Source organism: Protopterus annectens, chromosome 4.part0, assembly GCF_019279795.1.
Source record: "Protopterus annectens isolate FY-2018-M chromosome 4.part0, PAN1.0, whole genome shotgun sequence".
Lineage (NCBI taxonomy): Eukaryota > Metazoa > Chordata > Ceratodontiformes > Protopteridae > Protopterus > Protopterus annectens.
In genome coordinates, this window is record NC_056733.1 from 218680894 (window position 1) to 218705580 (window position 24687).

Sequence of the window (24687 nt, forward strand, 5' to 3'; positions counted from 1 at the left end):
CTTAAAATGCAGAACACCGATACATGTGCAGTGACTGAGACCTGATTCAAGGATCCAGAGAGCATCCCTGCACTACGAGGCTAGAACTCATACCACACTTTTCGGCCATGTAACCTGGACCGGAACACCAAAGGCAGAGTTGTGTCCATACTCATTAAGGATATCCACACCTCCAGGCTAGTTGCTCAGCATAATGCGTCCGAGGTTATCCAAGTGCAGCTAACTCTGGGCAAAACTGCAATTCAAATTGTAGCTTGCTAAAGATCCCCCACCATGCCCCAAGAACCCCACTCCTTTTCTTGATGTACTGGAAAATGTTAGGGTTCAACCAAACACCCTAATAATGGGTGATTTCAACTACCCCACCATTAACTATGAAAACTACTCGTGTACCAACTCCTTCACACAACGCTTTCTGGAATTCATAAACTCCAATGCCCTGGATCAACTTATCCACACCCCCCCCAACCAGGGGCAACAATATCCTAGACCTAGTCATTACCAACATGAGTGACCGGTGTTCCACACCTGAAGTCAACTCCTCGTTGGTCCAATCCAACCATAAGCCAATAACCCTTGATATCCACATCCCACCCCCACCCCCCATTAAGGAAACCACAGTAAAAAATTCTACAAAGCCAACTTCATGCTTCTTAAGACAGAAGTGAAGTTCATGACACCCATGCAGATGGACAATACAGTTACGACTGCTGAATCCTACATAAATGCACTCTATAAGCACTTACATGAGTGCATGGATCGTGCTATCCCAAACAGAACCAAGACGCTATCCTCCAAACAAAGGAAACCAATCTGGTGGTCCCCTACCATAAACAAACTGTACAACAGAAGGAAGAAATTGTTGCAAAAGAGGGTAAAATCCCATGAGTGGAGGAGCTCCCTGGTCAGCCTCAGTAAGAAGTTGAGATCCCTTATAAGATCCTCCAAAGCTAGCTACGAAAACAAAATCACTACTGATTCTAAGGACAACCACAAAGCATTCTATAGCTATGTCAAGAATCTCAATGGCAACACCCAGATCTGCTCTGAGTTACAGCACAAAGGCAAGAAAATTACAGAACCAACTGATACTGCCAACATCCTGGCAGATAGGTTCAGTGCTAACTTTACCCCCCCCCCCCCGCACCCCCACAAGGGCCCACATCTATACAGGAAGAATGCAGAGTCCCTGTAATCACAACTACACTGGTAAAAGCTGCACTCTCTAAAGCCAAAAACACAGCATCCATTTTACACGAACTGGTTCCCCACCTAAGCACCATGTTCAATCATAGACTCGCATCAGGCTTTGTGCCCACTGAATGGCGTACAGCAACAGTTATCCCACTCCAGAAAGGGGGAGCCACCACTGATCCTGGGAACCATCGCCCCATTAACCTGATGAGCCTGGTCTGCAAAGGCCATGGAACATATCATCAAGGAACTCAAAGACATTCGTAACCTCCAAACTCTGGATACCACTCAGTTTGGGTTTGTGAAAGGCAGATCATGCTTCCTGAACCTGATCGACTTCTTTGAGGCAGTCACCAAAGCCATAGAAGAGGGTAAGGTGGTTCACACAGCCTATCTTGACTTCGCCAAGGCTTTCGATACCATCCCCCATTCTGGAATTATAGCTAAACTCACTAAACTAGGTATAAAGCCCTACGTCACAAGATGGATTGCCAACTGGTTCACTGACAAAACCCACACTGTAAAAGTTGCACACTCCAAATCTGACCTCAAACCAGTGACAAGTGGAGTACTACAAGGTTCAGTCCTGGGACCTCTCCTGTTTGGTATCTACTTCTCTGAAGTACAGGCTAACACAGAAGGCCTCTGGCCAACGAAGTTCACAGATGACTGCAAACTAGGAACCATAGTCGAGTCCCCAAATGATGTGGAAATCCTACAGAAGGGCCTCGCTGAGAGAGATGCCTGGTGTCAGAGCCATGGCCTCAAGCTCAATGCCAAAAAGTGCATTGTCATCCCCTTTGGTAAAACACCGAATGTGTGATGAGACCTTGGGACCCAGGTGGACAGTAGTCTGTCCTTTGATAGTCACATCACCACAGTAGTCAGGAAGTCCTTCTACGTGACACACCATCATAAAAGGGTTCTCATCCTGGAAAAAAAGAGGTCACTGCTCCCCTCTATTCGAAACTCATTAGACCCATTATAGAGTACAACGCCCCTTTTGGAATGTACCTCACAAGACATCTGTAGCAGCTGGAAAGGCCACAGTAGCACCTCACAAAGAGGATTATTGGCCTCAAACAGATGCCCTATACTGACCATCTCAAAAAACTCCAGCTTTACTCCATAGCACATCGCCTACTCCGAGGTGATCTCTGCCTAACATATAAAGCTATGTCAAACCCAGAGCTGTTGGACATGCTATACCTAAAGAAATCCCAATCCCTGCAAGCTACACGGTCTAGGGACCTAAACTTTGTCACCACAATAAACAGGTCATGCTGGAGGGATAGATTCCTGTCTCAGAGACTTCCCATACTCTGGAACAGGCTACCCATCTATGTCAAGCAAAGTTCTTCATTAGCACTTTTCAAGAAAAATCTTGATGAGTGGATGGGAAATAGGAAATATACCCCGGAAATCACTTCTGTGTCTCTGCTTGACAGTGGCACAGGAAAATAACTTTCTTGGGGGGTGTAAGCCAGGGAACCTTGTTGGCTAGGCTTACGTAGGCCTTTGGGCAGATAGCCTAGTACCTACCTATGAACCTAATTCAGAGTAGGCTACTGTGTTCTCGGGGGTTGGACAGGTACCGAATTTTAAAAAAATCATCACTTAATAAAAGGTAGTTTGCCCTGGAATAGTTCCTGTTATTGGTTTTAATGGGATTACAGAGTTGAATTTGATTTCCACGGAGACAGCTTTATGCTCCAACCTTACTAAAGAAGAGACATGGGGGGGGGGGGGGTAGCATTCTCCCATGTTTATGAGCATGAGATCCAGTATGTTGAGTCTCTAGTGGATGTATTCAATATTTGGTCAAGCATGTTTGTATTTATGAAGTCCAAGAATTTCTCTGCCTGTAGACATGAGGCAGTGTAGGATTATCAATCTATAGAGAGGTAATAACATTTTCCCACGGGTAGGGTGTTAGGTTGGATGGCAAGAGTTTGTGTTTCTGCTTGTCAACTCAAGTGCATAAAGGACATAACTCCAAATCAAATAAAGATACTATCTTAGAAACAGTCAAGAAAATATAATCCCATTGGACAGACTAAGATTCAAACTTGCCATAGGAGAAAAAGCTCCATCAAGAACGGCACTGGCTGCATAGAACCAGCCACCTACTGACATAAAGAAAGTACAGTTTTGTACCTACCATAAATGTAGATGTTCGAGGATCTCCATTGCTGCAGTCCTGACAAATGGGTACTCCGCTGCCCACCATCGGCCCGAATACCAAAGGGCTAGATCCGGCGTCGGTCACAGGCGCCTGAGACTGACGTAAGTACTTGTCAGTACAAATGCGCATGACCGACGCCATAACCTCAGTCTTTCTTGCCTCAGACGTCAGAATGCAAAAAAGAAAACACCACCCAAAAAAAACCCAATCTAAAAAGAAAAAGGGGGAAGGAGGGAGGGAAAATAGGACTGCAGCAATGGAGATACTCGAACATCTACATTTATGGTAGGTACAAAACTGTACTATGTTCGTCGTCTCCCATTGCTGCAGTCCTGACAAATGGGTAGAATCCCAGAGCAACGGGAAAAAAGGGAGGCTGGCCAACTAAATAGCATTAGGAGCTGCTAACATGCCCTGTAAGATTGCAGTGGCAAACCCAGCCCTAGACCTAGAATAAAGAGGTAAATGATAATGCTTTGTAAAGGTATGTACAGAACTCCAAGTAGCTGCCTCTAGAATGTCTTTAGTAGCTACCCCTCTCAAAAAAGCAGTAGAGGTGGCCGTAGCCCTAGTAGAATGAGGCCTGATCCCAACTGGAACATCCTTTCCATGATGAGAGTAACAAAAAGCAATACAATGGCCAATCCACTTGGAAATAGTTTGTTTCGAGACAGCTTTCCCTTGTGAAGTCAAAGCAAAAGAAACAATTGTTGAGATCTTCTGAACTCTTTGGTTCTGCTCAAATAATACCTTAACTGCCTATGTACATCCAAAGAATGCAAAACTCTTTCCCCTTCATTTTGGGGGTTAGCATAAAAAGTAGGCAAATGTATAGATTGGTTCAATGCCACATTAGAAACTACCTTAGGCAGAAAAGTAGGATTAGTACCCAAGGAAACTCTGTCCTGGTGAAAAATCAGAAAAGGTTCCACTGCCATGAGAGCCTGTAATTCAGACACCCTTCTAGCAGAAGTAACAGCCAATAAAAAAGCAGTCTTCCAGGACAACAACTTCAATTCAGCCACAGCTGCAGGTTCAAAAGGAGGCAGAGTCAGCTTTTCCAAAACAAAATTAAGATCCCAGGCAGGAGTAGGAGCCCTTCGTGGGGGTCTTATATTCTTTGCCCCTCTAAGAAACTGTTTAAGCAAAGGATGTGAAAATAAAGGAGGATCATCATCATAGTGAGCAGAAATAGCTGCAGCATGCACTTTTATAGAAGAGAAGGACAAACCCTTGTCCAGTAACATAGTCAAATATTGCAAAGTACAACTCAAATTAGGCAACGTGACATCAAGGCCTTCAGCTGAACTCCAAAGAAAAAATCTCTTCCATTTATCAGCATAAACTTTCCGAGTACTAGGACGCCTGGCTTCCAAAAGGACATCCAAAACTTGAGGGAGCCGAAGGCCCTCATCCTCTAAAACTGAATGCGCCAGGCTGTCAGATGTAGGGATTGCACCCTGACATTGAGAAAATGATTGTTTTCTTGAGACAATAAGTGAGGAATCCGCGGTAATGGCCAAGGTGTCCCGTGAATTAGGCTCCTCAGCAGAGGGTACCAATGTTGACGAGGCCAATCCGGCGCTATAAGGATCATGCAAGGTTTGTCCCTCCTGACTTTCAACAGGACCTGTGGAAGAAGAGGCAGAGGAGGAAAGGCATACACGTGAAGGTTGCTCCAACTGAAGGATAGTGCATCTATTTTCCAGGCTTTCGGATGAAACAGCCTTGTGGAAAACAGAGGCAGTTGGGAATTCAGAGGAGAAGCGAACAGATCTATGTCTGGAGTTCCCCAAGCCATGGTCAACTGACGAAATACCTGAGGATCCAACTTCCATTCGTGAGGATCCACCATCTGTCTGCTCAGAACATCTGCTAACGAATTTTGTGCTCCTGGCAGAAACTGTGCTCGAAGAGTGATGTGCAGATCCAAAGCAGTTTCCCATAACAGCATTGCTTATCTGCAAAGAGGGTAAGAATGAGTACCCCCCTGCTTGTTGATGTACCACATGACAGCTGTGTTGTCTGTTCGAATCAACACCAGTCCCGGTCGAAGTAGATCCTTGAATGCTTTTAAGGCAAATTGTACCGCCAGCATCTCCTTCATGTTGATATGCAAGTGAAGCAACTCCGGGGGCCAAAGGTCTTGAATCCATTTTCTTTTGAAATGAGCTCCCCAGGCTGACTCCGAGGAGTCTGTTGTTAATATCTGACTTGCCTCCGGTTGGGTCACAGAGAGTCCCTTGTTTAGGTGACATTCCTGAGCCCACCACACAAATTCTTTCTGAATGCAAGGGAGAATCCGAATGACAGTATCCAAATCGTGGCTGTGTTGAGTCCAAACGCTTTTGAGATACCACTGTAGCTTCCTCATATGCAGTTTGGCATTGGGAAGTACCAGAATGCAAGATGCCATGAACCCCAAGGCTTGAAGGACTGTCCTTGCAGTCAGCCTGGACATTACGGATAGCTGTCGGAAGTATAGGTGAAGATTTCTTTGTTTGTCTGGGGTAAGAGATGCCATCTGAGTAGCTGTATTCAGTCTCACACCCAGAAAACACATCTCCTGTGAGGGTACTAGACTGGACTTTATTTCGTTCACAGAATACCCTAGGCATCTGAAAACTGTCATCACATACTGCAGATGTCGAAGAAGTTCGTGCTTGCCCTGAGCCAGTATCAAACAATCGTCCAGATAAGGATAAATTTGAATTCCCCTGAGCCGGAGAAAAGCTATTACTGGAGCCAGGACTTTGGCTTATCTACTGCGCCCAGGGTATTCACAAAAGGGCAATGCAGAGAACTGATAATGCAAATTCCCAGTCCGAAACCTCAGGAATTTCCTGCAACTGTGCCTGATAGGAATGTGAAGATAGGCCTCTGAGATCCAAAGTCACCATCCAGTGATCTCTGCCTAGCATAGGCAACAGCTGCTGCAGTGTCAACATTTTGAATTTCGGAATTTCCAGAAAGGTGTTTAGAATGGATAAATCCAGAATGGGCCTCCAAGTATTTCCCTTCTTTGGCACTAAGAAAAGACGGGAATAAAACCCCGTGCCCCTGTCCACAGAAGGAACTGCCTGTATCGCTCCCAACCGGAGCAGAGAAAAAATCTGTGCCTGCGCTTCCAGTCTTTGCTGATGAGGCACATCCGGCATACCTTTGAAAGGAGGGAATGTGTGAAAATAAAACTTGTAGCCTCGAGTTATAATGTCCAATACCCATTTGTCCTGGGTAACCAAATGCCAATTCCCTTTGAAAAGTCCCAGTTTTCCTCCTAGAGGAGCTGCCAGCAAAGCAGAGTCCGGCAGCTGAAGACACAGGTCATTGGGACTGCTTCTGAAAGGACTGACCCCTGCCCACCCCAGCAGAAGGGGTAAAAGAATTTAAAGGCCTAGAAGTAACAGGGCCCTGAGAGGAAGCCCTACCCCTACCACGCCTCGACCTGCCCCTAGAATGAAAATCCGAAGAGGGAAAAGACCATCCCCTAGCAGGCCAATTCCTACTGAACTTAGGGGGCTGAACCTGTAAGAAGTCCTTTACCGTCTGCATAGACTTAGCTTTTTCCTCCATTTTTTCAAAACTGATTCCACTGGAGGGCCAAAAAGAACATCAGATTGCAAAGGAGCATCCATAATGCGAGCCTTAACATGCTCTGACAAGGACTGATCTCTAAGCCAGGCATGTCTGCGAACAACAGAACTAGTAGCAGCCACCCTGGAAGAAGCTTGTAAAGCATCAAAACCACACTGCAAAGAATGCTTACCAACCTGGTCTGAAGCATGCACGAAATCCTGAAGCTCCTTACAGTCAACACCTTCAGACAAAGCATCCACTTTACATTTCAATTGACTTAACAAATAATTCTGATACCTGAGCATATGAAATTGACAATTTAAAGCTCTCATAGCCAAAGTAGAAGAGGTATACAGCTTTTTACCCCACCTATCCAGGGCCCTAGCATCCTTGTCCAGAGGAACCGGATTCTTAACCACAGAAGCCTTAACACCTTTGGGGCCTTGAGAAATAGTTTCTGGATCAGCCCTAGGACTCTTATACAAGTACTTGTGCGCTTCCGGAACCCTGTAGTATCTATCCGGTTTAACTGGGGCAGGGGGCAGAGAATCTGGGTTAAGGGCAGCCTCAGAAAATACATCCTGAACAACATCCAGTACAGGGAGAATAGCCAAAGGCCTGTGCTGAGGCAAAAACAAGAATTCTCTCAGCCTTTTACGAGAATCGGAATAATCCTGGCCATCCCACTGGAAATGTTCCCTCATGGAATGCAAAGTTTCAGAGAAAGAAAAATCTTCTGGAGGGGACGCAGAGGGAGTAGCATCCTCAGCCTCCGAATCAGAATAGGGAGGGAAATCCTGAAGCTCTTCCACAGAGGAATCTGACTCATTGGGAGACTGAACCAGACCCTCCAACTCTGTGTCTATCCTGGGCCTCTTCACAGGGGGGGGCATGGAACCCCTAATTAAAGTAATCAAATCTTCAGCCATCTTTAACATGTGCTTCCTAGGAGCTGGACCCTGGGGATTAGCACCAGCAGGGATAGACTTAGATTTAGAATGGCCTTTGCCTTGAGAAGGAGGAGGTCCAACTACCCTATGAGGGGAGGAAGCCACTGACAACAAAGAAGCACCCTCAGCCTGGCCTAACACAGGAGAAGCCACTTCCTGCAGTAACAAAGGCTCCCCTAGACACACTGGTAAACTGTCAGAAGGAGCCACCGAAGCAGTCAGTGGTTCCACAGAACCGACATCCAGAGTGGACGCCTCATCCTGTCTGGACCGCAAAAGACTTATCTTTGCGCTTCTTAGAAGAACCAGTCGTCGGAGAATCCGACGGCATGTTATAATTACAACGTTTACCAAACACTAGCCTAGCACAGTCCAACCGACGTTTGATAGTACGCTTGTTAAAAGTAGCACAAAAGCGACACCCAACAACGTCGTGCTCAGGCCCTAAACAAGGAATGCAGAGTGAATGGTAATCCCTATGAGGAATCTGTTTCCCACAAGAAATACAGTTATTAACTTTTTCTGACATCCGGCAATACTGAGGCAAGAAAAAGACAAAAAATGTTCCCAACAGGGTACTTAGCCAACTTGGTATCCGGTCTGAAACTCGAAAACCGACAGTTCCAGAACGCCGAACGGCACTTGCAAAAACTGCTTCTGCTGAGGACCATGCGGCAAGAAAGACTGAGGTTATGGCGTCGGTCGTGCGCATTTGTACTGACAAGTACTTACGTCAGTCTCAGGCGCCTGTGACCGACGCCGGATCTAGCCCTTTGGTATTCGGGCCGATGGTGGGCAGCGGAGTACCCATTTGTCAGGACTGCAGCAATGGGAGACGACGAACATCATAGAAAAACTTCAAATATTAAAAAAAAAAAAAAATTAGGCAGCACTTGCAAGATGAAGCAAATTGCAACTGCTTTTGCAATACTGTTTAGTTCTGCAGCTTTTAAGGGCAGGTAGGCAAGTGTGTAGTAATGTTTACTGTTGTACATAAAGTAAATATTTCTGCTCTCAAATTTTGCTGATAATTGCATGCTGAATATATGTTTTCTGTAATAATTTCACTGTAAGTTTATTCTTTACTGCAGGTAATAATGTTACTGCAATTTAGTAATAAATCAAGTGTACTCTTGTACATGGGTCATGTCTGGAAAGGATCAGTAGACCAGCCTACCCACCAGGTCACCAAACTACAAAATAAAATATCAGTGAAAGGACCCTCCCATGCTGCCTGCAGCTTAATTAATTGAACAAAAACAAGCACCATTATGCCTGCAGCCTATTTTGTTAACCGGGAACACCATTACTTTTTGTCTGACTGCATACTCTTAGGCTCTTGTTGTCCTGTCAAACTATTATTGTTGTGCTTGTGATAGGTGCTCTTGTGCCAACACCATGAGTTCCCCAAGCTTAATCCTGTCACTCAGCAAACACTCCATATGCACTCTTTGTGGGAGTCATGGTCACTCTCCCATACATCAAGAATTAGGTCAAAAAGCACCCTCATCCTATGACCATAAAGTAGCTTGAACAGTAGCAAGATGTGGATTCTTGGGGCACCTCTCTGCATACAAACAGGAGGAGGGGTGGATACCTATCCCACTCTCACATAAACTGGTCTGCAAATGCTTTCAGCATGCACAGTCCTGAGAGTAGAAATAAATAAATACCTCTACCAAACCAGTTTTTGGATGGTAAGGGGACAGTGTTTAACTTTCATAAACAAGTCAGGGGGTCTGATCAGCTCCTATGTTTGTCAGTATTTTCCAGGGAAAACCTACTATGATGAAAATTGTTACCAGAGCAGTTAGTACCTTTTCTACTACAACAGAAGACAAAGCCACTGCTTCAGGGTACCTAATAGCAAAGTCTAGTACCACTAAGATACACCTCTTAACTATGGTGCCTGGGGTACTACGAAGACCTTTAATATCCACGTCTGCCCTCTAAAACAGTAACAGGTAATGGCAGAAAAACAATTTCAACTTTATCTCCTACCATGCTAACCATTAAACATTGCTCAAATGTCATGCAGTACATTTTTATGCAATCTACAGTGTTTGTACGATAGAATTTTTGCAAAAGCCTACTTTTTGTATATGTTGCACCTAAAAGGCATATGTAACAAAAAAACACAATATTATGAGCTATGGCCAAAAGCACCTAATGTTAGATCCCTGGGACTACTGACTGTTGTATCACTTATCCCCTCTAACCTTCCTTGAGGAGACCATTTGCTGCACCCACTGTATACAACTGTCCCTTTGAAGATATGAAGTATTTTTGGCTACTCTCCTCAGGTTTATAAGGTGGAATCTGAAAGCTGTGCCTGTCTCAGTTGTCTTTCTGATAATTCCCAGTTCCTCTACCAGTGGACATTTTGTATCACTTGACAACTCAGGCTTAAATTTAGGTTTGCTGCTACCTACCATTTTTCTTCACATGAAGTCCCCCCTTCCAGTAGTAGTTCAGTACCTTTTGACAGCTATGGCTCAAGTTCAGACTGGCTAAAACCACTCTCTCTCTCCCTGAAGTAGCTACACCACCAGCTACTGAGTACTGGCGGGGTTTCCCCTTGTCACTGTCACCACATGACTGCCACCATGTTTGACTGAATCCAATTACACATACACAAGGCCCTTTTTGTCAAAGTCATTAACAATTAGATCTTCTGCGATGTCATAAAACACTACCAACTGCTCATCTCCCTACTCCACTTTCCCGGTCAAAATTTACCCTGGCCAATGGTACATGAAATGGTGGTCTTCCCATGGCCCCAAATGGAGTGGGCTGCCTTGGCACTTTTTTCTAACTGCGGGCTTAACAAGTCATGTGCTTCTTGCAGAGCGAAATAAAGTGTTTCTCATGCTGACACTCCTCCATTCTTTTTGTCTCAGTCGTTTCAAGACATACTGCTTTATTTATTTATTTGTCTTTGTTTACTGGGAAAGTCAGACAAGGTAATACCCATTTTCAGTGGAGGCCCAGGGAGAAAAGTTCCATTTGTTTACACTGCATTATACTTTGTTCCAGTTAAACACAGAGTAGTCACATTTCTATTTACAGTTATATGCATACAGTAGTTACATTTATACACTCTAAGATTTTATAGAGGTAGACGTTACTAAAGAGAAAGCCCATGTGCAACTTACTGGATTGTACAGGCAGTAGTTCTGTATAAAGATTGCATTATCATTTTAGTGAGAGGTTGAGAGTATTCCATTTAAGGAGAGTAATTGGAGAGTACTGTATGTTTGTCTTTCGGCTTTTCCCGGTTAGGGGTCGCCACAGCGGAACTCCGGTCCGCTGATTGGCAGTAGATTTTTACGTGCTGGCTTGCCAGGCCTAACGCACAACCTTCAATGACGGAATGCCCATTCACGCATGTCGACACACCGAAGACGCTCTAACTGAGAAGCAACGTCTAACTGTGAGGCAACAACGCTACGGCTGATGAGCACAAAGTCATAACCTGGTGATGAGCATCTGCAGGACTAGGACTGGTCAAGATGTTGTTTAAGCAGTGGTTTAAACTATTGAGTTTGTTGGATAGTTTTATTTGTGTGGGGATACTATTCCAGAGTCTAGCAATGTACTGGGAGTAACAGGAGTCTCCTGCAAAATTATCTGACTTGCATGTGAGTAGTAAGAATTTGTTGCAAGAACAGAGGCTCCTTGCTGGAAATTAAGGCAGCAATAAGTCTTGCAGTGCAGGGCATTTTTCTGGATGATGAATGAGTTTGTGTGCTGTAGTTAGTTGTGAATATGTTAGGTAACTGTGCAGTTCAAGCCAGTTTAATTGTTTTAATCTATGACAATGATAGCTATTTTATTGTAGCAGGAGACAAGTTTCTTTTTCTGAGTATTGTTTAAATTTATTAGGAGAAGAACAGTGTATAAGAGAGTTGGCAATAAGAAGGTGGTCACTTCAGAGTTTTTCTTACAGCATCTGTAAGGAATCCATTAACCCTATAAAAGGAGCCCAGTTTCTGGTGTGTAGATTTAATGGCATGCAGTACACGCTATTCATATTTGAGACGGTCATCAATGATAATGCCTTGAAGTTTACTGTGGGTTACACTTTCAATGATAGTATTTGCTGACTTCATGGTAAAAGGTTGCTTTTGATTTTGGCACCTTTTTAAAGTTAAAAAACAAAAACAAAAAAAAACATTAACTTGGTTTTCTTGGGCTTGAGTAGGAGGTTTGATTTTTAAGCCAGGTTTCTATGGAGCAGAAAGGTTTTTGGGTAATGCCTTGGAGCTTATTTATTGTTGAGGCTGCACATACTAATGTTGAGTCATCTGCATATTGAACTACACTAGCATGGTGTGTGGAGATTATTTATATTAAAAAGAGGAGGACCCAGGATAGAGCCCCGAGGGACACCTGTATTAACAGGTTGAATGGATGACTATGTTTGTTGCCATTTAATGGCTTGTTGCCTTCCAGACAGGTAACTGAGAAACCATGACAAGGAGTACTGTGAAACCTCTACTGAGGAGAGATGAATGAGCAGTTGCTGGTGCAAGACAGCATCAAATGCCTTTAACAAATCTAAGAACATGGTGGACATAAACAGACCGTTTCTATGCTGATTTATTATACTGGCAAAATGTAAACAGTAGTGGTATTGTGTTCAGGCCTTAAGCCATGTTGGGTTTCTGAAAGGAGGTTGATGTTAGGTATTGCATTAGCTGTGTACGGACGTATTTCTCTAATATCCTGAAGATGGGGACAGAATCACCATTGGTGTGTAGTTATTAAACTCTCTAGATGTGCCGCCTTTGTGCAGTGGTATGATGTAGAATTTTTTCCACAGTGATGGGATACATCTTTCTGCTATGGACTTCTTAATTAGTATGGACATAGGGAAGGTTATGACTTCTGCAGCCATTTTAGGTAGTGTAATGGTAGTTGGTGTACAGCTATCAAAGCAGTTTTTAGTTTAAGGAGAAACTTTGCTATGAGCGAGGTGGGTACTGGACTAAAACTGAAGAGCTGTGGGTGGATTTGATTGAACAGGGGTAGAGAGAGGAGGAGGACAGATGTATTAGTGTCTAAGAGAGAGAATACTGACTGCATAAAGTAGTAATTAAACTGTGTGGGTATACAGCCTATTGTGTCTGTTTTAGTAGAGGGAGTAGTGGTCTTGCCAGGGTGAAGTAGTTTATTCAGCAATGACCAAAAAGGTTTTGGGTTGTTATGCCGTTTGTCTTGCAAGTTGGTACAGTACGTTTGCTTGACCTGTTTGACGAAGTTTTGCAAAGTTTCTAAGATGTCTAAATTGCTGGAAGGCATTCTTTTATAGCAATTTTTCCAAGCTTTATCCCTTTTTATGAGGTTCTTTTTTGTTTCTTTCGTTAGGCGTGGTGTGGGGTTGGAGTTTACTCTTTTATTGCATACTGGTGCTAAGGTCTGTTAGAGAGTCCTACAACAGTATCTAGTGGCATTGTTCTAAGTACATTCCAGTTATACTGTTTCATTGAAAATACCTTTGCTGAAAATTGTTGCATTTTGTATTTGATTATAGATAATGTTTACCTAGGTTATTGCGAGTTCTAAAGGTAAATATTGGTATGTGGTCACTTATGCTATCTGAAAGGCAGCCTACTTTTGTCAGTTTGTTTGGTTTAATTTGTAAGAATTCAGTCTAATGTTGAAGGTCTCCCTGAAGTTTTATTGATTCAAGTGGGTGTGGTTATTAATTGTCTGAACTTGTAAAGCTTTGTGGATTTATTAGGGGTAGTGGAATTTATGAGTTTCCAGTCTATATTTACGTCTCCGAGTATTATAGTTTCATGGTTAATTTGTTGGGATATCTAATAATGGGTGTTTTCAGCAGTATCAATGTTACTCCCAAGAGTGTTATTAAAAGTTATGTTTGCAATCCCCAACTCCATTTTTTTCAGTTCAAGCTACAATAGATGTTTATCTGGGGATGAAATTAGATGCTTTGGTGCATGCTCTGCATTTAATGGCATATCCAGGTTGTCTCGGCATTCAGTGAACTGCATTTTTAACTGAACAAAGCACTGCTGTCATCTAATCCTTGGTCATATTGGTATAGTTTGGATTATTTTCAGTTTGAATTATTGTCATCTGTGACACTGACAGCCTTTTGTGTTCCACAGAGCTATTTTTTTCTGGTTCTTAACTACTACTACTTCTTTCGGCTTTTCCCAGTTAGGGGTCGCCACAACAGATCACCTTGTCTGCTCATGATTGGCAATGGAGTTTTGCAGTGTCGAATTGCCAGCCCGGCACCCAACCTTCCACAGAAGGCACACACGCACGCACTCATGCCTAGGGCCAATTCAGAGTATCCAGTTCACCTACAGCATGTCCTTGGAATGTGGGAGGAAACCGGACCATCCGGAGGAAACCCACAGGACCACAGGAAGGACATGCAGATTCCGCACAGAAGGCACCCCTGCCGAGGATCGAACCGGAGAGCCTCTTGCTGTGAGGCGGCAATGCTAACCGCTGCACCACCACGGCAGCCCTTCTTAACTACTTCATCTAAAAACATAAAATAGCTGCTATTCAAGGTATACTTGCTGTATATTTACCTTGAATCTGCAGAGGTGCACATTTATGTAGTGACAAAACTGTTTTGTATGCAAAACTGTTTTGTAGGTTACACAAGTTTAGTTCACAATACACCCTACTACTACCACTAACATAATATGCGATTGTATGGCCTTTAAATCTGCACTACTGGCACTATTAAGTGTGTGATAGTCATGTGTTAAGGTCTCACACTCCACATAACGGACCACCAAGCAATATATGAGAGGCAACTGGCTTTAACATCATGCAATATATATATATATATATATATATATATATATATATATATATATATATATATATATATATATGCACACTGCTGCCTCAAGTAATAATCATCACTTGCCACACCCAAATAAGATTAGCAATGCACATATGCTAACAACTGCAAACACTGGCTCCACTGGATTTCACCCACCCTAGACTGAACCAGCCAGGCTTCCAATGCAGTCTTACCAAGAGTGACTTTAAATTGTCCAAGATAGTTTTGTAGACACACCATTATTTGCCAAAAAGGATTAATGATCTCCCTAAAATACCAACCCTCCTTTTCTGGCATTGCAATAACATTATCAACAACTAGACTGTTCTAGCGCATCAAAAACAGAATTACTGACCATTCTTGGCCACTTTTGAAAGAAGTCAAATACAAATAGCTGATTAGAAATGTCTAAATCTATTGCTCTTTGAAAGAAGCTAAAAGTTGAGTTTACACCAGTTCAAGTCACTAAATAATAAACTTCTTTTCTTCAGATTAACCGAAATTGGTTTTAGTATCAGTAGATCATGTTCAGCACAAAGAAAATATTTATAAACAGGTGGCATAAAGAACAGTTTATTCAGCTCTATCACTACAAACAGCTAAAGGCTTACTTAATCTTATCTTCCCATGAATTGTCTAAATAGCAGCTCCACAACTTCACATGGAATGGAATTTCCAGCGTTAGTTTCATCCAAGAATGCAAGCCACTGTGCAAAGTCCAGGAGGAAAGCAGTTATCAAAACTAACCAACTTTTTCTCTCTCTCGCTCAACATGAGTCCTAAGTTAGTATTTCCTACTTTTCTTCAGTTTGAATAAAATAACTGCTTCCACATTCATATATTTCAAAAGAAAATCCAAATAAGGTAAAGCACTCTTTTGTCCAGAAGAAACATTTCAAAGAGCAGTAAGCTTAAAGCACTAATTATGGGGACATTAAGAAAGGGCGTCAGTCCGTAACAGCTCTGTTTCAGTTTCACTGAAAGCAAATGCATATATTTGACACATTTTACCTGTTGCAAGACTAAAAATAAGTTTATTATACAGCGTTTTATTAAAGAAATCACATTTAACTCAGCTTATTAAGCTTCCAGTGTGTTTTAATGAAAGACCTATACAAGCCTTACTCAGTCGATCCCATTTCTTTGAAAACAATTATATTTCTTTTTGGTTACTATCATTTATCTACATACATCATTCTTATTCTAGCCAATCCACATTCAGATCTATACATACAGACTTGTACATTTCTAAAACAATAAAATTCATTATCAAAAGACTGCCTCACATCTTTGGCTATACATAAGCCACTTCTGTTTACATCTCCAACATAAGCAGTTAACTCACTATACTCCTTCAGCACTAACCCTATTCTACTCATGCTGGTTGCACATGCATCATTCAGATGAAGAAATTCTGCCAAAAGGCAATCTTTAGATCACTGACCTTACAAAACGTTTCTAGCAAGTCACATTTAATAGAGTTAAAGAGCTAAAGTTTACATCCTCCTCCTTCCATTTCTCCACATAAAGGTGGCTTCCACTTCAACATTTCTTTTACTTATCTGTTCTGTGATAACTTTGTACTTCTTTTCTTAGCCCTCACCTCCTTCTTCCCTTTTAAGTTCTCATTTTCATCTTCATACAATGGATAAAATGCATTATCTGCACTGATTTCACGCTCATCCTTTATTACTGTCAGAACATCCTCAGGGTTCATGCAAATGAGATGAAATAAGAAACAACGAAAGCTTTAAAATTTCAGCTGTTTTATTTTACCTTCAGCACACTTCACTACAATGTCTGTATCATTTCATGTAAGGCACTCTGCTATAGCATTCAGTAGTTAGTTCATACTATATACTAACATCTTCTTTCTTTCAATTCTGCATGGCAGTATCACCTTCCAGGAAAGTAATGAAGTGTTTCTTTTTCCATTAAAGTTCAAACAATAACTACTTATAAATAAGCTAAAAAATAAATTATTTCTCTCACCTCCAAAGGTGGTTGCAGTGTCAACTGAAATATCAAGAGGTGCATACAGTCATTTCAGTTTTCTACTAAAAATTCATCATTGACTTCCGCGGTGGTGCAGCGCTAGCGTTGTCGCCTCACAGCAAGAGGTTTTCCGGTTCGATTCTCGGCTGGAGTGCGGGAAGTGCCTTCTGTGTGGAGTCTGCATGTCCTCCCCACGGTTGGGTGGGCTTTCGAAAGACATGTGTAAATGGGGTGCTTTCGTTGAAGGTTGAACGTCGAGCAGGCATCTCAGCGTTCGTGAAAATCTACTGCCAATCATTAGCGGACCGGAGTTCCGCTGCGGTGACCCCCTAACCGGAAAAAGCCGAAAGACAACAACTAAAAATTCATCATAAACCACCCAGATAATAATAAACTTCTTTTCTTGTTTGCAGAGATGCTACAAAGACCAAACTTTCTTTTCAGGTAAGCACGGTATTATGCACAACCCCTTCACGCTTTATTAATAAAGTATCAATCAGGTCAGAGGTAAGGGTGGCCATGGTGGTGTAGTGGTTAGCATTGTCGCCTCACAGCAAAAGGTTCTCCGGTTCGACTCTCGCCTGGAGTGCCTTCTGTACAGAGTCTACATGCTCTCCCTGTGGTTCCATGGGTTTTCTCCAGGTGCTCCAGTTTCCTCCCACACTCCAAAGATATGCATCAGGTGAATTGGGCACACTAAACTGTCCCTAGGAGCAAGTGTGTGTGAGTGAGTGGTACGGATGAATTACAGTAGCAGGGCTAGCCACCCGGCATTGTAAACCTTGGCTCGAGATGACGGTCACTGTTGAAGTGACACCCGACCCCATGTGCAAAAATGGGAAAAAGGGGTTGAGGATTGATGGATGGATGAATGAATCAGGTCAGAGGTACTCATTACATATATGCAACAACACATATGATCCACTGGTACAGTTCTAAATGACTAGCACTAGTCATCCCTTCAGGCAGTTTTCTACTCAAGAATAATCCTTTTGTGCTTCCCATGCTTCTTTCTTTAGTCAACATCAATAAATCTGTAGTATTTCAAAGTTATTTCCTTTCTTCAAGCAACAAATCATGAATTTACAAAGGTCTGCATTTTTACACTCCATTTTACAGAGAAACTACCATTACCCCCCCCCCCCCTCCTCGGCTTTTTCATACAAACTACATACCTTTCTTTAATTCTTGAAACAGAGTACAATTATAAGGGTTAGTCCAGATAAAATCACTTTAGCAAGCAGATCTAGGAGACTTTCTTTGATGTCCTCCATACAGAGGGAATAAAGACATCTTGCTGAAGCTTCAGGTAGTTTATTCAGTTAAGTAGGTAGATGGAGGAGTGTTCTTGGTCTAATACTTAGTTTAATTACTCTTTGCTGTACAACAATGGTCTCATTCATCATAAGTAAAGGATCTAGATTTCAATGTATAAACAACCATTTACAAATAAGTGATTATTTATAAGGAGAAAGCATGCAGCCATCAACATAGGATTGCTATACTATTTGTTTAGAGGCCCCTAGTGGGTTAGATCAGCAAGAAATTTTTTTTAATCTTCTTCAGGTCGGTCACCTCCCAACAGTTCTTTTCAGGATTATCCATTAGTTACTTTTACATTTATCCCTTTCTCCTCTTAGCAAGGAGAAAGGGCTGGATAAGAAGGGCCGACTCCCTCACGTGGATAGCAGAATTTGAGTATTGTGCTTTTTAACATTTCTCTTCATATACAATGCGTAACAGCAGATTAGCAAAAATAATCATTACTGAAATTAGAGTTTCTATATAACTGGAGGTTAAGGTTACCCTCACCAACTACAAATTTTAATATATTATGTAACTAGGAAAATTACTAGACTAGCTGCACTTGCAGGCCATTTTAAGCCTAGCCAATTTCCCTTTTTCTGCTCAAAATAACTTACCCATTTGGTTATAGACTGGCCTGACCCATCCCACGGTCAATAATTCTATAGGACCCTTAATGAGAAGAAATGGGATTATACCACAGACAATATGAAGGGACTCGTGCATGTGATAAAGCATTTATGAGTTGCCTCTCCCTTACTAAAACAAGGGCAGTCCGGGATAAATTTCCTGTTTCCCATCCACATATCTAAGTTGTGTTTGAAAATAGACAGAGATGAACTTTGTTTTATGTGGCTGGGGAGTCTGTTCCACAACAGCTGTATCTGCTGCAACGTATACCTTGTCCCTCCAAAGCATTTCGTTGAAGTTGTAGAAGAGGTTTAGATCCCTAGACAGAGTATTTCTGATGCCATTTGACTTGTTGATGTGCAGTAAATACATCACTAATGTTTGCTGTTTTGCTTCTGGTTTGGGATGTGAGGACTAGTAAGTGCTCAAGGGTGGCAAAAAGTGTATCTACTTAAATGTGTGTACATGCCTAAGTATCTTATAGTCCCTGATAACTACATGCCTGGTATTGTTCCTGTTTCTATGCTGGACAGATTTCTGAGGACTCTGAAAGGCAGCACATCCATTAGCATCTGTTAACCCTGCAGATGAGAACTCATGCATACTATATCTAATAAAAAATATGATCTGGTCTGGCAGTTAGTGCAAAGGATTAAAGGTATGAGCTGCAAGTCAGCTTCATCTTGTAAATCAAGGTAGCACTCCTTCAGCCACCATCTGCCTATTGTATGCATCTGAGCAAGTCATTGAATCAAACAGTTCTCTGAGGCAGAGGCAGACAAAGGTTCACAACATCTCTATCTTAGTTAACTACAAATAAAATAAATATAGACAAAGTCAGTAAAATAAGCTGCTCACCTGAGGAATGTACAATAAATGTACATCCCACTCTTGTCTACATGCATGCACATATAAACAAAACCTCCATATTCTAGTACATGTATTTGTTTCAAAGGAATAATTACAGTAATTAAGTATGTATGTTAGAGGTGGGTGTTATTGTAGAGACTCAACAACTAGCCATGCTTATCCAAAGTGTGAAGCCCAAAGAACCAAATATTCATATCATATGTGATAATACTCCACAATATTGCATACCTCAGGCATTCATTAATCCTGCAATACATTTTAAATGTTTTAAATCTACTCTTTTTCATTTTTTATATTATATACATATTGGTATTTACACATCTCTCTCTCGATACACACACACACACACGGTTACTATCAAAATGTGGAACAGCAATTAAACGAAAGTGGAATGGTCGAATGCATGTTTTCCAGTTTCCGTAATGCCAATCCAGAAATGTTCATATCCTCATTAACGAATGGCTGAGTGCATTCGCTAATATGGGATCGATGTTCTGATAACAGATCATACGACAGTGGGGATCAGGAAATGTACCCTTTTCCTCACTGTAATGCAATCTCGGAGTTGGAATACATAACATGCAGGGGGCGTGGGGGTGGCTGCAAAAATGTTACTGGTAACACGGAATTTCGACACTGGAATTTCTGGTGTTCAAATGTCGACTCCCTTAACCTGCTCAACTTCTTTGAGAAGGTTACTGAAGCAATGGATGGGGGCAAATCAGTGCATCTCGTATCTATGCTTTGCAAAAGCATTCAATACCATTCCCATTCCACACTCGGGTATTGTAGACAATCTCTCCCACCCAAGTGTAAATCCCCACGTTACATGTTGGACAGCAAACTATCTCACAAAAAGATCCCAGGAAATTAGGGTGAGCGACTGTACCTCCTACAAAACAATTTGTCACTAATGGTGTATCCTAAGGTTCAGTCCTGGGGTCACTCCTCTTTGACGTTTACTTCCTGGAGGTCAAAGCAATGTTAAGGGTTTATGGCTGCCAAGATTTGCAAATGACTGTAAACTTGGTGTACTCAGACTTGCCAGAGGACACCAAAATCCTCCAAGAGGTTCTTTCCCAAACAAAAACTAAATAGCGTACCTTTCAACAAGCATGACTTTCTGTGTAACTATCGCAATGACAACACACCCCTGAAAGTTGATCCTGTAGGAACCTATGTAAACAAAATGTCCTTTGATCACCATATAGTTATTGCTGTAAGGAAGTTCCTTTACAATGCACAGCTTATATCTAAAGGAATGGGGGCCAGGTTTAGTGATGTAGTCATTCCAGTGTACTTGACTCTCAGACTCATTTGGTATGAATCCGTCCAAATACTTGACACAGCTGGAGGGACCACAACACTTTCTCACTGAAAAATAAGTCAAGGGCCTAAATCACAAAGACTATGCAGACCATATCAAAGCCTTGCACTCTTCTTGGTATTGTACAGGCTACTAAGACACAACCTCTGCCTCACCTAGAGAGCCTCATCAGACTTTATTCAAACCTATTGCACATTCAGAAGTCCAATGGTAATTTAAACACCTGCTCAATGGACCTCAATCTCTTTTGCAACAGAGAGAACATGTTGAAGGGACAGATATATATCACAAAGAATACCTTGATTATGAAATGGTCTTTCTCTCTAAAAGTACTTCTCTTACTCTATTCAAATGTAATACGGATGAGCAACTACATATTCAACCCTAGTATAGCACCCATGTCCCTTGTGAATTGGGGGTAACAAATAAATGCCCTCAACATATACTTGTTCTTCTGGCCTCTGAGTTATTCATACCCAAAAATATAAGGGCTAAAAACAGGCATAAGAATATAGGGCCAGGCTTCATAATACCCTCACAGATCAATAGTGTAATATGTATGTATATTATACAGACAAACATGAACACATTTTACTGGACTTTTTTAAAATGCATTTTTTAATAATCTGGTACTGAAGTACAGCATTTGTTTTGTACATTAGCAACTTTTGTTTTAATTTTCCTTTTGTCTTCAGTCGGCAGATTGTCATCTGGCCTTTTGCTTCTTTTCTGTTGTCTCTTTCCTTCAATTTCATCTTTAACGAACGGGTCTGAGTGCACTAATGGTATACCTACTGCTGCTGCAGTATTCAAAGTCATTCAATGCGCTTTACATAGTAACTTTTGTGGGGAGAATCTGCCTTCTTTTCCCACAGTGACAAGGTCAGTATTTTCCTGACTGGATTATCTTTGTCTGTTCTCTACTGGAAGTGCAAGACCCAAGACTGAGAGTCCCAATATTTTGAAAAAAGCAAAAATGTAAATCTTGCATGAACTTTAATACCCAACTCCATAAATTAATCAAATGACCAGACATGTAAATCAAACATTCTTCAGACTTTACAATAGCAAATGAGGGCCACAGGAAAGGTTGAGCAAAGAAACGATGCTTCACATCACCTTATCATCTTCAATAAAACATCTAGTTGGGTCCACTACAGTGATTTAAAATAAGTGTTAAGGAACCAAAAATGAGTACCTGACTGCATGGAGTGTTGAAGATGCAGTGTTCAAGAAGCACACAAACTAAAAAACAAAGGTCAACAATCATTTGATCCCACATAATCAGGCCAAAACATCAGCTCTCTACTAAGTTTGGGTATTCATTCAGTGTTTCTACCTCCCAACATGGAGTGCTGTGCCCCCAACTTCTCCAACTAATAAACACTAAATCCAAGATCACTGTACCTCAGAGAAGGGGGAATTCTACAAGATACTGGAGTCTTGAAAGTAGCATATATTATCCCATTTACACTCAAATTTCTATGTTTCTGAATATTGCACTTAAAATCCTCACTCAATAGGCCCCCATGCTTATATGATGCTTACACTGCTTAGTATTTATAAGTCGACTACAAAGATCAATGAACATGGAAAAAGAGGACAGACAAGTGAACATGTACTGTTTTTGGAAAGAATGCTGGTGATATTATGCTATGTTTTTTTAACTTTATGTACTTATTACTGTTTTCCCTTTTCTTGTGTTAAAGCAGATCACTTTTTTGTTTTTAAATTCTCCCTCGAACTCTTAAATCATAGCTTTGACACTCTTCCAACACGGACATACAGAGAAATAACCTTGCTAGAAACTGGCTAGATGTTTATGACTGGCTGATGGCATTATTCTACATTCCCGTTGCACAATAACAAAAATGTAATTGTCAGAGGAAAATAAAAACCCTGTGAAATGTCACATTCTAACTGAATTCAAAGCAAAACCACTGTACATCAGAAACAACTTTGATAAACAAACCTGTTCTAAAAAGGTTGTACTGTTTACAAATGATGTGAAGTGAAATGTCTAGCTGGTTTGGAAGCAGGAGACAAGGTTTTCCATCTGATGACTGAACTCTCTTTGAAAGACTCCCTAAAAGCCTGTCAAGTGAACTCCTGGTTCTGCAGTTTTACCTATTATGCATCAATGGTACTGCAAAATCTCTAACAACATTCATTTTACAGCACAGTGGGAACATCATAACTTCTGTGAACATTTGTGAAGGAAGAAACGTGTGAAAAGTTTAAGTGGACCAAGCATACCTCATCTCTCATATAAATGCACAGTGGTACTGAATCTTGCATCTCTGGTTCTAGAATCCTGCAAGGAAGAGAAATATGCTATGAATACATGAAAAGTTAACCCAGTCTGCATGAACTTTAACCCCAAACACCGTAAATTAATCAAATGACCAAACATTCAAACCCACCATTCCTCAAACTCTATATTACTTACTGAGAGGCCACAGGAAAGGTTAAAATATACTAGCCATGTCCTAAAGCAACTGTTAAGTAACAAAACCATTGGATTTGGATATAACCTCATTACCCTATACAATACCAAATTATAGTTTTTGAAGGAAGAAGTGCGTTGTTTTTTACTCTGTTGGTAAGGACAGCTTCCTGAAAAGTTTTCTCAACTGTAAATTCCAGCCATGACATCATGAAAGACTGAACCCACAATGCCGCACTACATAAAATAAGGAATAAAGTTATGTACTCACCATAATGTTCCATCTGTATTGTCAATTTTTTCATCTCTCTTCACTTATGGGTTCTGGATCCGATCCATCGGATCTGACTCAGCTGTTGCTAAGCTCGCAGCAACCAAATAAGCTCTTGGATAACTCCCCTTACCCACAACGCATCTCTCCGCATTACCTCAAATCTTGTTTGCAATAATCATTACTAGGAAAAACACAGAAAGAGAACTTAATTCTGAAAAGATTTTGAGACCACCACTTCTGGAATATTAAAGATAGAAACACATCCTGAAGAAGACTTGCTTCCCGTTCAACCAGGAAAAAACATAGGCAGGGGGCTGGAAGAAGGGGATAAGAGGAGAGATGAAAAAAATCAACAGTACAAATGGAACATTACGGTGAGTACATAACTTCTTTAGCTGATATTGTCAATTTTTCATCTTGTCCTCACATATGGAACAGAGTCCCCAACTTCCTATATCCTGGGCGGACTCATGGAAGGATGTTCCTCAGAACCATTGAGCCAAAGGAGGCTTTTGCCCAGGAGATCAAATCCAAGTTATAGTGAGAGATGAAGGTATGACGATTGGACCATGTGGCCACTGCACAAATCTCGTCTATAGAGGCATTGGCCTGAAAAAACGGTGGGTGTGGCCATAGCCCTAGTAGAACAGGCCTGAATAGGATACATACCTTTTGAGGTGTAAATAAAAGAAATGCAATCAGAAAGCCATCTTGATAAACTAACCTTGGAGACTAGTAGAACTTTCCCTAGGGCCTGCAAAGGCAAAGAACAACTGATTTGCTTTCTGAAACTCTCTAGTTCTATGCAGATATAATTGTATCCGTCTATGCACATCCAACAAATGCAGAACGTATTCACCTTTGTTGCTGAAGTTGGTAAAGAAAACAGGAAAATGTACAGCCTGATTAATATTGGTTTGTGAGACAACTTTGGGTAGGGTAGAAAGGAGGGGTTGGCACGCAGACAGACTCTGCTTTATGGAGAATCAAGTATGGAGACTGAGAAGATAGAGCTTCAATATCGGATATCGGTCTTGCAGATGTAATAGCCACTAGAAATATAGTTTTCCAAGAGAGAAACTTAATATCACAAGTCG

The 24687-nt window shown here is 41.5% G+C and overlaps 1 protein-coding gene across 1 annotated transcript in view; it reads right to left on the reverse strand.

Annotated features, from left to right (window-relative positions):
* The window catches only part of ASPSCR1 (ASPSCR1 tether for SLC2A4, UBX domain containing), a 4162292-nt gene that overhangs the window by 3043667 nt on the left and 1093938 nt on the right, over window positions 1–24687 (reverse strand). Inside the window, exon 5 of the mRNA XM_044068220.1 lies at window positions 23127–23184. Coding sequence (XP_043924155.1) covers window positions 23127–23184 — 58 coding nt within the window. The remainder of the gene's footprint in view (window positions 1–23126; window positions 23185–24687) is intronic.